This window comes from Bos taurus, chromosome 25 (genome assembly GCF_002263795.3).
Source record: "Bos taurus isolate L1 Dominette 01449 registration number 42190680 breed Hereford chromosome 25, ARS-UCD2.0, whole genome shotgun sequence".
Taxonomy (NCBI): domain Eukaryota; kingdom Metazoa; phylum Chordata; class Mammalia; order Artiodactyla; family Bovidae; genus Bos; species Bos taurus.
In genome coordinates, this window is record NC_037352.1 from 34,664,085 (window position 1) to 34,677,459 (window position 13,375).

Below are 13,375 nucleotides of genomic sequence, written 5' to 3' on the forward strand. Positions count from 1 at the left end.
GTGATGGCTGAGAAATTTCTAAAATTAATGAAAGACCCGAATTCACATATTCAAGAAGCTCAGTAAATCCTAAGCGGGATAAATACCAAAACACTGTACATCGGCATTCCAGAATCAAACTTCTGAAAGTCAAAGGTATAGAGAGAAAAATCTAAAATATCCACAGGAAAAATACATACATTAAACTCAGGGGAATAGCAATAACAATGGCTTACTTCTTAAGAGTAATTATAGAAACCAGAACAAACGGAATGATGCCTTTTAGGTGCTGAAAGGAGAAGCCCTTGCTAACCTAGCCATCTATGGCTAGTGAAAATATTCTGTAAAAACTAAGGCAAACTAAAATAGATAGCCAGTGGGAATTTGCTGTCTGACACGGAGAGCTTTACCTGGTGCTCTGTGACAACCTAGAGGGGTGGGAGGGAGTCTCAAGAGGGAGGCGATATGTGTATACCTATGGCTGACTCGTGTTGAAATATGACAGAAACCAATACAACACTGTAAAGGAATTATGTTTCAATTAAAAATAAAATATTTTAAAAAACAAAGGCAAATTTTTTTAGACAAACAAAAGCTGAGAGACTTTGTCTCCAATAGATCTGCACTAAAAGACCACCACCATGCCCCCCTCCCAAGGCAGAAGGAACATATTCCAAAGCTAGTTTGGAACTTTAGGATAGAAGGAAGAAACATGGAATGTACAAATAAATGGAGAAAATTTTAAAATTATGGAAAACAGTATGGCAATTCCTCCAACAATTAAACATAGAATCCCATCAGATCAGATCAGATCAGATCAGTTGCTCAGTCATGTCCGACTCTTTGCAACCCCATGAATCGCAGCACGCCAGGCCTCCCTGTCCATCACAAACTCCCGGAGTTAATTGAGACTCATGTCCATCGAGTCAGTGATGCCATCCAGCCATTTCATCCGCTGTCGTCCCCTTCTCCTCTTGCCCCCAATCCCTCCCAGCATCAGAGTCTTTTCCAATGAGTCAACTCTTCGCATGAGGTGGCCAAAGTACTGGAGTTTCAGCTTTAGCATCATTCCTTCCAAAGAAATCCCAGGGCTGATCTCCTTCAGAATGGACTGATTGGATCTCCTTGAAGTCCAAGGGACTCTCAAGAGTCTTCTCCAACACCACAGTTCAAAAGCATCAATTCTTCGGTGCTCAGCTTTCTTCACAATCCAACTCTCACATCCATACATGACCACAGGAAAAACCATAGCCTTGACTAGATGAACCTTTGTTGGCAAAGTAATGTCTCTGCTTTTGAATATGCTATCTAGGTTGGTCATGACTTTCTTTCCAAGGAGTAAGCGTCTTTTAATTTCATGGCTGCAGTCACCATCTGTAGTGATTTTGGAGCCCAGAAAAATAAAGTCTGACACTGTTTTCACTGTTTCCCCATCTATTTGCCATGAAGTGATGGGACCAGATGCCATGATCTTCGTTTTCGGAATGTTGAGCTTTAAGCCAACTTTTTCACTCTCCTCTTTCACTTTCATCAAGAGGCTTTTGAGTTCCTCTTCACTTTCTGCCATAAGGGTGGTGTCATCTGCATATCTGAGGTTATTGATATTTCTCCCGGCAATCTTGATTCCAGCTTGTGTTTCTTCCAGTCCAGCGTTTCTCATGATGTACTCTGCATAGAAGTTAAATAAGCAGGGTGACAATATACAGCCTTGACGAACTCCTTTTCCTATTTGGAACCAGTCTGTTGTTCCATGTCCAGTTCTAACTGTTGCTTCCTGACCTGCATACAGATTTCTCAAGAGGCAGATCAGGTGGCCTAACAGAAGCAGAAGATATTAAGAAGAGATGGCAAGAATACACAGAAGAACTGTACAAAAAAGATCTTCACGACCCAGATAGAATCCCATATTATCCCACAATTCAACTTCTGGATATATACCTCAAAGCATCAAAAGCAGGGCTTGGACAGATACCTGAACATTGACACTGCATTCACAGCAGCTATTATTAACAACTTACAAAAGGTGGAAACCATCCAAATAGCTAGTGACAGACGAATGGATAAACAAAGGTGGTGTACCTGCAGTGGAATATTATTCAGCCTTAAAAAAGGAAGTTCTGACACATGCTGCAACATAGGTAAACCTTAAAGACACTATGCTAAGTGAAATAAGGCAGACACAAAAGTCAAGCATTGCATGTTTGTCTTAGCCAAAGCACTTGGAAGTCAAATTCACGGAGACATGATGGTGCTGGGCGGGTGGGGCAGGGGAGGGGATGAGGAGTTAAGTGTTTAAAAAAATTTTTTTTGAAACTGATGGTGGTATTGGTTGCGCAACAAATATGTATTTAATGCCACTAAAGTGTATGCTTAAAAATGGTTAAAGGAGTATATCTAATGTCTGGTATATTTTTCCATATAAAAACGTTTTAAAGACTACTAACTGTTTAGGGCAACAATAATTACAGTGTATACTGAGGTTTCTAATTCGCGTAAACAATAGAACAATGCAGAAGGCTGAGGGAAGAGGTATGAACGGAACTGTATTGTTGTCCATTTCTTACATCTTTCCTGAAGTTGCAAAATGCAGCTTAAGGTAGATTGTAATAAAGTAAAAGGCATACTGTAATCTTGAGATTAACCATTTGAGAAAAATGTATAAAAAGGTATAATTAAATGTCATAGAGGCGATAAAACAATAATAAAAACAATTCTTATTTATCCAAAAGATTAAATAAAGGAAAGGAAGAACAAAAAAATCAGCTGGAACAAATGGAAAACAAGTAGCCAGATGACAGATACAATCGCTAAAAGAGATTGCCTGACAGAGTTAAAAAAAAAAATCAACAACAAACCAATTGTATGCTTCTCAACAAGTGACACACTTCAAGCATAAGGACATAAAAAGCTGAAAACATTAAGACAAAAAAAGGTATACCCTGCAAATACCAACTCTAACAGAGCTGCTGCTGCTGCTAAGTCACTTCAGTCATGTCCGACTCTATGCGACCCCACAGACAGCAGCCCACCAGGCTTCCCCTTCCCTGGAATGGTGACCCTATTAATAACAACGTAGACTGTAAGACAGAGTACTATCAGAGATACAGAGGGTCATTTCTTAATGATAAATTCAACAGAATGACATAACAAACCTAAATGGATTTGAGTCTAATAACAGAGCTTCAACGTACAGGGAGAAAAAAACTGGCAGACTAAAAGGAGAAACAGGCAAACCCACAAGCATTTTTGGATGTTTTAACACTGCTGCCTTGGCAGTTAGTAAAAATAAAGAAATAAACACAGACAAAAGCATTAATGAGTATATAGAAGATGTGAGCAATACTCTCAATTCACTTGACCTAATTGACACTTATAGAACATTCCAACCAAGAACAGCAGGATGCACATTCTTGTCAAGTGTGCACGGAACAGTCACCAAGAGAGACCTTGTACTTGGGTCATAAAACAAGTCTCAGTACATTTCAAAAGACTGAAATCATACCAGACATATTTTCTGATCACAGTGGAATTAGAGTTTAAGATGGTTTCAACTTATATCTATTGTGAAATAATTACTGCAAAATTTAATTAGCACCCATCATCTCATATGGAGACTAAATAGAGTTCCCTCGTCACTCTAAATCACAGGACACAGCCCGAGTTCAGACTGAGTTATGACGCAACCTCACACTCACTAAGGGGTATCAAGCAAGGTTGACAGATTTGGCCAGTGAAGAAACACACCTTTTTATTTTTAATTTACTTTGGCGTGCTGTGTGCGAGGTTTGCAGCATCTCAGTTCCCTGACCAAGGGTCGAACCCATGCCTTTTGCAGTGGAAGCACGGAGCCCTAACCACTGGACAACCCGGGAATTTCCGAAACAAATCTTTTTCAATTCAGACAGTTTATCATGTACATCGAGAGCAAAAGCAAGATCAGTTAGGGTGGCAGCTTCCCATGACCCTTCAAAAGGATGACCCCAAAACAAAAGATGACAATGCAACATGAGGGGTGGGGCATCCTGACAGCCAGGAGTCAGTTCTTCGCAGTTTGATAACCTGCAGCTGTACTCTAAGACCTGCAAGGCAGAAAGCCTCCTATGTCATTAGAGCCCAGGAGGAAAGGAGAAAAAGGCCTTCCTGGAAGAGGGAGAGGAAGCCCCTCCATAAGCTCCCTAAGTTCTCATGTTCTGGGAGGATCACACCGGGTTCTGCCAAGGTTGAGGTCAGCTGTGGTTAAGTCTTGCCTACATGACCCAGGTAGAGATGCACGTGATCGCCAGGGCCACGAGGAGGAACCATTTCCCTTTCAGGGTTAAGACGTCTCCTCCTTCCCCAGCTAAGGCTGGAGGCAGGAGAGAGCCTTCAGTCCAGGGAGGCGATTGTGGGTGGATTCTGTCCCCTCGCTTTCTTGTTACTGTCTTGATCCTGGTGGGGGCCGAGAGACAGAGGGGGGAAGGTGACGAGGCGGTTCCTACCTAGCTGGATGCCTCGGCGTTCTCTCAGCCTGGCCAAAGTCTAGAGAGGGCTCCTCCTGTGGGCACTTGCTTGTATGCTTCAGAGGACCAAATATTGAAGAATCTTTCTGAGGTATCTCCTGCCACGTGATCTAAAGAACCTCCAGACGTGCCGACTCCTCTGTCCTGAGGTCGCAGGCTGCTTAAAAGACGTTTTCAGACCTGAGATGGAGAACCAGTCACCCTTTCTCAGATGCAAGGGACCAAGTGGAAAGCACCATGCCCCACGTGCCTCCTTGGAAGGAACTCAGCACACCTGTAGCTCCTTTTCTCCTTCTCCCTTCTCTCAACTCTTCCACATGCTCGAACTAGGGGAGTGGATTCAGGGGACACAGAATCAGCCGATGAGCATTTATTAATCTTTCCAAAGAAGCAGCTTTTGGTTTCATTGATTTTTCTGTATTGATTTCCTCTTTGATCTTTATTATTTCCATTTTTTTCCCTGTTTACTTAATTTGCTCTGCTTTTCCTGGTTTCTTAAAACTGAAGCTGAAAAAAAAAACCGAAGCTCAAATCATTGATTTCAGACCTTTCTTCTTTTCTAAAGACAGACATTTAGTGCTGTAAATCTCTCCTGAGGTTCTGTTAGAGCAGCTTCCCACACCTTCTAATGTTGTGCTTTTATTTTCATTCAGTTGAAAATACTCTCTAGGGCTTCCCTGGTAGTTCAGTGGTTAAGAATTAGCCTTGCAGTGCAGGGGACACCCAGTAGATCGCTGGTCTGGGAAGATCCCACATGCCTCGGGGCAGCTAAGCCTGAGCCACACAACTATTGAGCCTGAGCTCTAGAGCCTGGGAACTAGAGCTACTGAAGCCCGGGCACCCTAGAGCCCACGCTCCAGGAGAGAAGCCCACGCTCCACGAGAGGAGCCAACACAATGAGAAGCCCACGCACCGCAATCAAGAGTAGCCCCTGCTCAATGGAACTAGAGAAACACCCAGCAACAAAGACCCAGCACAGCCCCAAATAGCTAACTAAATAATTATAAAGAAAAAGCAATCTCTAATTTCCTTTTTGACTTATCCTTTGATGTATTTAGGAGTGTGTGATTTAACTTCCAAACATGTGGGGATTTTCCAAGGATCTTTCTGTTACTGATTTCTTATTTAACTCCATGTGGTCCGTGCATATGACTTGAACCCTCTTGATTTTATTGGGACTTGCCTCATGATGTATCTTGGTGAATGGCCACTATTCACTTGAGAGACTTTGTATTCTTTTTTTATTGAGTGGAGCATTCTGCACGTGTCCATGAGGTCAAGTTAGTTGATGGCGTTTTTAAGTCTTCTTATTCCTGTTGCTTTTCTGCTTATTTTTCTATCAACTATTGAGTAGTACTGAAATCTCTGACTACAATTTATGAATACCCATTTCTCCTTGTACTTCTCTTAGTTTTTGTTTTATGTATTTTGAATCTCTATTGTTAGTGTACATAATTGTTTAGGATTGTTATGCCCTCTTGATTAACCGACCCATTTATGATTACGAAATGATCTTCTTGGTCCTTGGTAAATATTCTTTACTCTAAAATCTATTTTATATGATATTAACATAGCCACTTCAGTTACCTTTTGATTAGTGACAGCATAGCATATCATTTTCTTTCCTTTTACTTTTAACCTATTTCTGTCCCCGTTAAACAACAACTTCCCATTCTTTCCACCCCCAGGGCCTGGTGTTCCACTTTCTGTCTCTAAGCATTTGCCTATTCTAGGCACCTCATATACTTTCTGAATCTTTACTTCCTTTGAAGAGTTGGAGTATTATTCATGTTAATTCTTTAAATGTTTGGTAGAATTCACCATTGAAGCCATCTGGTTTTGGACTTTCCTTAGTCGAGGGGTTTTTGATTACTGATGCAATCTCCTTATTAGTTACAGGCCTGCTAAATGTTTCTATTTTGTCTTGTGTCACTTGAGGCAATTTCTGTATTTCAATAAACTTGTCCATTTCTCTTGGATTATTTAGTTTCTCGGCACACAGCTGTTCATGGGCTTCCCAGGTGGCACCAGTGGTAAAGAATCCACCTGCCAACGCAGGAGACACAAAAGACTTGGGTTGGTCTCTGGGTCTGGAAGATCCCCTGGAGAAGGAAATGGCACCCCACTCCAGTACTCTTGCCTAGAAAATTCCATGGACAGAGGAGTCAGGCGGGCTACAGTCCATGGGGTCCCAAAGAGTTGCACACGACTGAGTAAACAGGCATATAATTGTTCATAGTATTCTCTTCCAGTATTTTTTACAATAAAGTCAATAGTAACGTCTCCACTTTTATTTCTAATTTTAGTTTTTTTTTAGTTTCTTTTGCCAGTCTGGTTAAAGGTTTGCCAAATTTGTTGATCTTTTCAAAGAACCGACTTTTTAATTTCATTAATTTTCTCTACATTTTCCCTTCATTTTTTGCAAAATATTCTTGCTGGGTATAGAATTCTAGGTTGACAGTTTTAAAGATGTTAATCTACTGTTATTTTGCTTGCATTATTTCCAAGGAGAAAACTATTGTCCAAGGAGAAACGGGTAATATGTCTCTTTTCTCTGCTTTTAAGATTTTCTCCTTATCCCTGACTTTAAGCAATTTGAGTATGATATGTCTTGATATAATTTTCTTTTTTTTTTTTACAGTTAAAACATTTTTTGTTATTGGCATTTGACTTAAAATGAGCTTCCACAGTTTTTAAAACAGACAAGATAATACAAAGTATTGTCAGAGTATTCACAATTTGCATTGTGTATATGTTTTCCTTTCAGCCTGTTAGTCCCATGAAGTCAGGAGTCATATGTTTATTCACAACTTCTGCTTTACCGTAGGTCCCCACCTTGATGAACACTGGGTCCCTTTGCCTTCTGCTTGCATTCAACTATACTTTGAGATAGTAGTCTTGAGAGACATTATCGCCTAGGACCCCCTCTTCCTCTTCCTCGGCCTCGGCCACGTCCTCTTCCTCGGCCTCGGCCTCTTCCTGCAACAGCTTCCCTTTTCTTAGACTTCACCTTTGGTTCCACACCCACGAGTAGTGTATCCAGAGGTAAGCTGTCTGGCAGAATAAAATACCGAATGTTATTTCCTCGAATACTCAGTGTTTCCAGCTGTACAGGTTCTCTGTTCTTCAGGGTCATTTTCACTGCTTTAAGATGTGTATTCATACTGACATTTACACATGTGATTGTTCCATGGACCTGTGTTCCATTCTTTAATTCAATGGTTACAGTTTCATGACTCAATTTCATCAAAAATCTCGCGAGCTTCATCCTGGTGGTGCCGTCACCCTTTCGGCCGATAGGACACGAAATCTGACCACTGAGAGCTGAGGTTGGGTGTATGAATGGCCAGAAACACTTACCCTCGGGGCTCTGACGTCAACATAATTTTCTTAATGTTTCTTGCACTTAGGGTTTTGTTGAGTTTCTTGGATCTGTAGGTTTACAGTTTGCATCAAATTTTGAAAAATTTTAGCAATGATTGCCTTAATTTTGGGGGTCCTCTTATCTCTCCCTCTCCCCTCCTCTAGGGACTCCAATTACACGTATATTTAGCTGTTTGAAATCATCCCACGTTTCACTGCTGCTCTGCTCATTTTAAAAACAGCTTATCTTAATTTTGTTTATCTTTATTGTGACTACATATAAATATTTCTCATAAAAGTTGCCACTTAAAAATGTATACGACACCATTCTTTATAGATTGGAGAAAGTAACCCTTTTTGTGAGTACATAATGAAAATAAACTGTTCTCCTTATTAGGGCAAAATGAAAACTATACACAGATTGTCACTGCGAAGTTAAAACACTTCAACTCTTTAAACAGTGGAGTTGCATCCGCTTCTAGACATAAGATCAATGTCTGACTATTGCTTTCCTTTTTTTTTTTTTTTTTTTTGATGTTAGCAGTTGTTGAAGCCTAATGCCTACATTTGTTTATTTGCTGGGAGTTTCAAAATAATATTCAAATTATGTCTCCTTTTTTATTTACTTATTAATTGGAATATATAAAGAGATGCTTCCAATCATCTACTACAAAATAGAAAGCTTCACACATTTGCAAGTCATCCTTGCTCAGAGAATAATAATCTCTGTATTGTTGCAGTTTTAGTGTATGTGCTGCCAAAGCGCCATTTTAGACAGTTTTAAGCATACAATTCAGGGGCATTAATTACATTTACATCATTGTGCAACCATCATAGCAACTTCCAAAACATTTTCATCACCCCACACAGAAATTCTGGACCCATTAAGCAACTTTCTGCTCCCCTTTCCCCTAGTCCCGGGTAACTTCTCATCTACTTTTTGTCTCTGTGAATTTGATGGTGTTCTTTAAAGCTTCTGGGCACCACATTTTCATCTCAATTAGTTTCCGAATATGTGTCCAACTTAAACAGCTCTAAGTTGAAAATCATAACGCAAACATCGACATGAGCACAAAACCTTTAATTAGCTTTCTGTATCCAGTGCCAGACAAAGAGAATAAGGTCAGTGAGAGATCATTTTTCCAGAACCACACAAGCCTCCTCTCCCCTCTAAGAAAGACCTGGCTCCTTGGCCAGTTCTCTTCCTACCATTAGGATTCTTCATTCATGTTAAAGTAGAAACCAGGAGGTTAATTTTTGCTACGTCAACCGTCAGATCAGGCACCAGCTGAGGCCTTTTTGGATGGTGGGTATCTGATTCCTCATCACACCAACGTTTCTCTGCTCTTTCTGAACATTCTGTTTCAAAAAAGGCCATCTGTCCTCACTCTTTAGAGCACGGCTGTTCACCTGACATCCTAGGATGGTTTGTGGAGAAACCATACACTGAGCCCATGAACTTCAATGGGAATGAAATGATATCTTTGTTTTAATTAACCTCTCACTAAAAACTACATCTCTAGGCTTCCCTGGTGGCTCAGTGGTAAAGGATCTGCCTGCCAATGCAGGGGTCATGGGTTCGATGGCACATCTAAGCTAAGCTGTCTGAATCTAAACAGCTAAGCCCGTGTGCCACTATGAAGCCCGCACATCCTATAGCCTGTCCCAAAAGAGATGCCACCACATCGACAAGCCCTCGCACGGCAACTAAAGAGCAGCCCCCACTCGCCGCAACTGGACAAGGCCCACCGGGCATCAGTGAAGACCCAGCGCCGTTATAAATAAATAAATCTTAAAAAAAACATTTCCTTCATTTAAGGAGAAATCACAGCAATAGTAACAGCACCTGACATGTTCCCACCCGTAGAAACCAGTGATCCTTTCATATCATATCTTGGTTGTTGCAGAAACCTTGAAATATTGTTTATACTCAGACTACTTTGAAATTACCTTAGTCCACAGAGGCACTGCTAGAGCTTGCTATTTAAAGTGTTAATAAACAAAACACAAATAATACACATCATGAGTTAAAAAAATATTTTGATTATTTTTTGATTACATTTAATATTTCAACTGAATTTCAGTATAGTTGGTTTTCTTTGCAAGATGACATATTTTACTTTAGAGTTTTAAAAAATGTTTTGAGCCTGTGCAGGGGTCCCTACCCTTCACCAGACTGCCAAGAGGTCTGAGGCACAGAAAAGAGATTAAGAACCCCTGGTCTTCGGGGAGCGCTGCAGAAGACTTCCTCCCTGCAGGATGGCCTTTGAGGCCAGATGCATCTTTTTAAAGGATTTTGGTGGAAGGATTGAGACTCATTACTCAGCATTTACAATGTTGCAATGTGTACCACTTGGCTGTCTCTTAATACTAGGCAGATAAGAACCTTTCCAGGAGATTTCCCTCGTGGTCCAGCGGCTGGGGGCTGTGTTCCCAAAGCAGGAGGTGTGGGTTCAGTCCCTGGTTGGGGAACTAGATCCCACATGAGGCAACTAAGTGTCGGTTGGCAACTAAAGAGCCCACATGTTGCAATGAAGCTAGAGAACCCGGCTGCACAGCGAAGATCCAGGGCAACCAAATAAGATTTTTGTTTTTAAAGAATCCTTATAGGTGCCAGGAATTTTACTTCTACCACAAAAGGGCTCACACTTGGCTGAGTTAGCAGTGCCCACCAGAAAAAAAAAAAAATGATTTGAACCATCATTGGTACACCAGTTTCATTTCTGAAGGAAACTGATACCTTCAGAGCCACGAAACTCCAGGCTTTCTATTTTGATGGGGGCGCGGGTGTGGACCTCGCCCTCCTCCAGCTCACATACCGCAGTGCTATGACGGTGACCTCCTTGGAGCAGGTTCAGCCTCACGTCTGGAGACAGGACACAGGAGTTCTTGCTTCTTGGCCTGGCTGGTGGGTGGCTAAGGATGGGAAAACCCACCCCATGTGGTTGGACCTGGGCGCCCTCGCGGGGAGACCCTGCACCCTCGGTTTACCCTGGAGCCCTCTGAGACCCCGTCACCCTTGGTCAAGTGCACGTCCTGATCTAGCCTCAGTGTGGATCTGCCTCTGGGTCGAGGGCCCCCCCGAGGAGATCGTATACACGGCAGCGGCTTGCCCCTCCACGGCTCTCAGCGCTTCATCCTGAAGATTCTCAGGTACACCAAGTCACCCTGGTGGGGCTCATGGAGGGGCGTGCCGAGCCCCACCTCTTACCTGAAGAAGAGCTGGGGGACGGACAGTGAAGGCCTGGATGACGTGGTCCTGGGCTGGAGAGACTGACTGTCCTTCAGAGCCTCTTGGTGAAGACAGCAAGATGTCTCTTCTCTCTCTTTAGCCATGGGGTGGGGTCTCGTTCTCCACAGCCCCTTCCAGGTGGAGCAATCCAGGCGGGTCCAGCAGGGGCCGTACTATCCTCCAAGCCTCAAGCCAGGGATCCCCTGGCCCCCGTCCCATCCTCCGCCCTCCCATCAGTCTATGGATGGTCCTTCCTCCATCACTGGTCTTCTCCCTGTCCTGGCCCAGTTTATCACCCCCCATGCATCACTGCAACCTCCCTGGCTTATTTTTGCCCCTTCCAACCCATCCTTGGGGCTTCCCCGGTAGCTCAGACATAAAGAATAGACCTGCAATGTGCAAGAGCTGGGTTCCATTCCTGGGCTGGGAAGATTCCCTGGAGAAGGGGAATGGCAACCCACTCCAGCATTCTTGCCTGGGAAATCTCATGAAGAGAAGCCTGGCGGGCTATAGTCCATGGGGTCACAAAGAGTCGGACACAACTGAGCAACTAACACTTTCACTTTGACCCATCCTCCCCTCATCCTTAGACCCCAGGCTGCTGGGTCTAAAACTGACCATCTCCACTCCCATTTCAGACTGGTTCTTGTTCCCCCAAACCCTCCATTTCTGGCCTGGCACTCAAGGCTCTCTCAACCCAGCTGGTCTCATTCTCCCACTCCCTGCCCCCAGCCCCCTCCCCCCTATCACTGGGTCCTCCCACTCACCGGGCATAGCTCATCTGTCTGGCTGCCCACCCAGCTACCCCAGGCACCTGCGGGCCTGGCCAGGCACCAGGCAGGCATCTGAAATGCTTGCTGAGGAGCAAATCTTAAGGATGTCGCTACAGTCTGTGCAATTGCTATGGTTTCCCCAGCGTCCCACCGAGTCTGGGCTTTCTGGCAGGACCACTTTGAGTGATAGGCCTGAAGGTCTCACCCTGGAGGTCACGCTGTGGAGAGCGCCCCTCTTTTCTCTTGACCTCTTGGTGCCAGGCCTCCATACCACACCCCTTGGAGGGCCCTGGGTGATGGCTGTCATCTCTTCCACCGTTCTCCCCTGAATCCACTTTAACCTTGGGGACACCTTAGGAATAGTGCCTGTCATCCATACCGAGTGGGCGCAGATCCTTTCCCCCTGTTTCATGCTCTGGGCCCCCATTTCAGCTTTCGGTGCTTTTTGCTTACTCCCTGGCCCAGATTCCTGCTTTGAGCTCTCAGCTGGTAGATCGTTTCAGGAAGGAGGGACAGACAGCTGAAGAATGGCAGACCACACATTCAAGTCTCCATTCTGCCCATGAGGTCACCTCCAAACCCTTCCACTGAGGCAGCAAGGATGAAGCCTCAGGCTTGGGGGTGATGTCTGGGGCTCACCCGTTTTGCCAGAGGGGAGACACCAGCTGATGGAGAGGCAGATGGCAGCCAGACAGAGCTCTCACCAGCCCCCTGTCCTCTGTCCAGCTTGAGCCTCACCCCAAACCCTGGCTCTGTGGGATGGCGGTTTGCACTTGGCCTGGTGTAGACCCCAACCCACCAGGGCCCAGGGCAAAAGCACAGACGGGTTCCAGCCACAAGGATGGGGACGCCAGAAGCTGAGTTACAGGCTGTTCTGAGCACCAGCCTGGCACTCCCTCACCGTGGTGGCAGCAGGGGTGAAGCCAGGTCACTTCCTGGTCATCGTGGGAGTCGGGACTGGGTAACTCAGGCAGCAAAGCTCTGGGTGCCCTCCGGGGCGCTGTAGCCCCCCATATGGGGGAAGGCTTGCAGGGGCGGTCCCTGGAGGATGAACTGTCTGGGGCTCTGAGATGCATACGGATGCAGGCCCTACAGGAGCGCTCCTGGGCAGAGGGACCATAGGTCTGTGGCCCCAGGGGGGAGGCTGAGTTTGTACGGGGGGAGGGGGTGGGGGCTTTGGCTCAGCAGGAACAAGATCCTTCTCAGGAGAACCACTGCCCGAGGGTGGGGTGCTGGGACCTGGAGCTGGCCGGGTCTCCAGGTGGGAGCCACAGCTGGACCTCCGCCTGCAGGGGAGAGTGGGGTCAGAGGCTCTCTGGGCCAGCTGCAAGTTTGAATCTAGATCAAAGGTGAGAACCCCAGCCTCTCGAACTGCCCAGTCCCCCAGTGGGATGGTGCGGAGGATTCCTGTCCACACTGCCAGGACCTCAGTGAGGAAGCCAAGGTCCCGGTCCTTCTCCTCTCCAGGGTCCCGCTCTCACCGGCCCTACTGTCACGCCTCATCTTTCCTCTGCCCTCCCCACCTCCCG

General features: G+C 44.9%; 1 protein-coding gene and 1 pseudogene across 1 annotated transcript; both read right to left on the reverse strand.

Moving 5' to 3' along the window:
• Nucleotides 1-5,500: 5,500 nt before the first annotated feature.
• On the reverse strand, nt 5,501-7,761 carry LOC107131841 (small nuclear ribonucleoprotein Sm D1-like). Its single transcript, XM_059881595.1, has one exon. It carries the CDS (start codon nt 7,744-7,746, stop codon nt 7,387-7,389), a length of 360 nt encoding a protein of 119 aa, XP_059737578.1. The 5' UTR covers nt 7,747-7,761; the 3' UTR covers nt 5,501-7,386.
• Nucleotides 7,762-8,509: 748 nt separating this feature from the next.
• On the reverse strand, nt 8,510-8,607 carry LOC112444377 (uncharacterized; annotated as a pseudogene).
• Between the last annotated feature and the right edge of the window lie 4,768 nt (nt 8,608-13,375).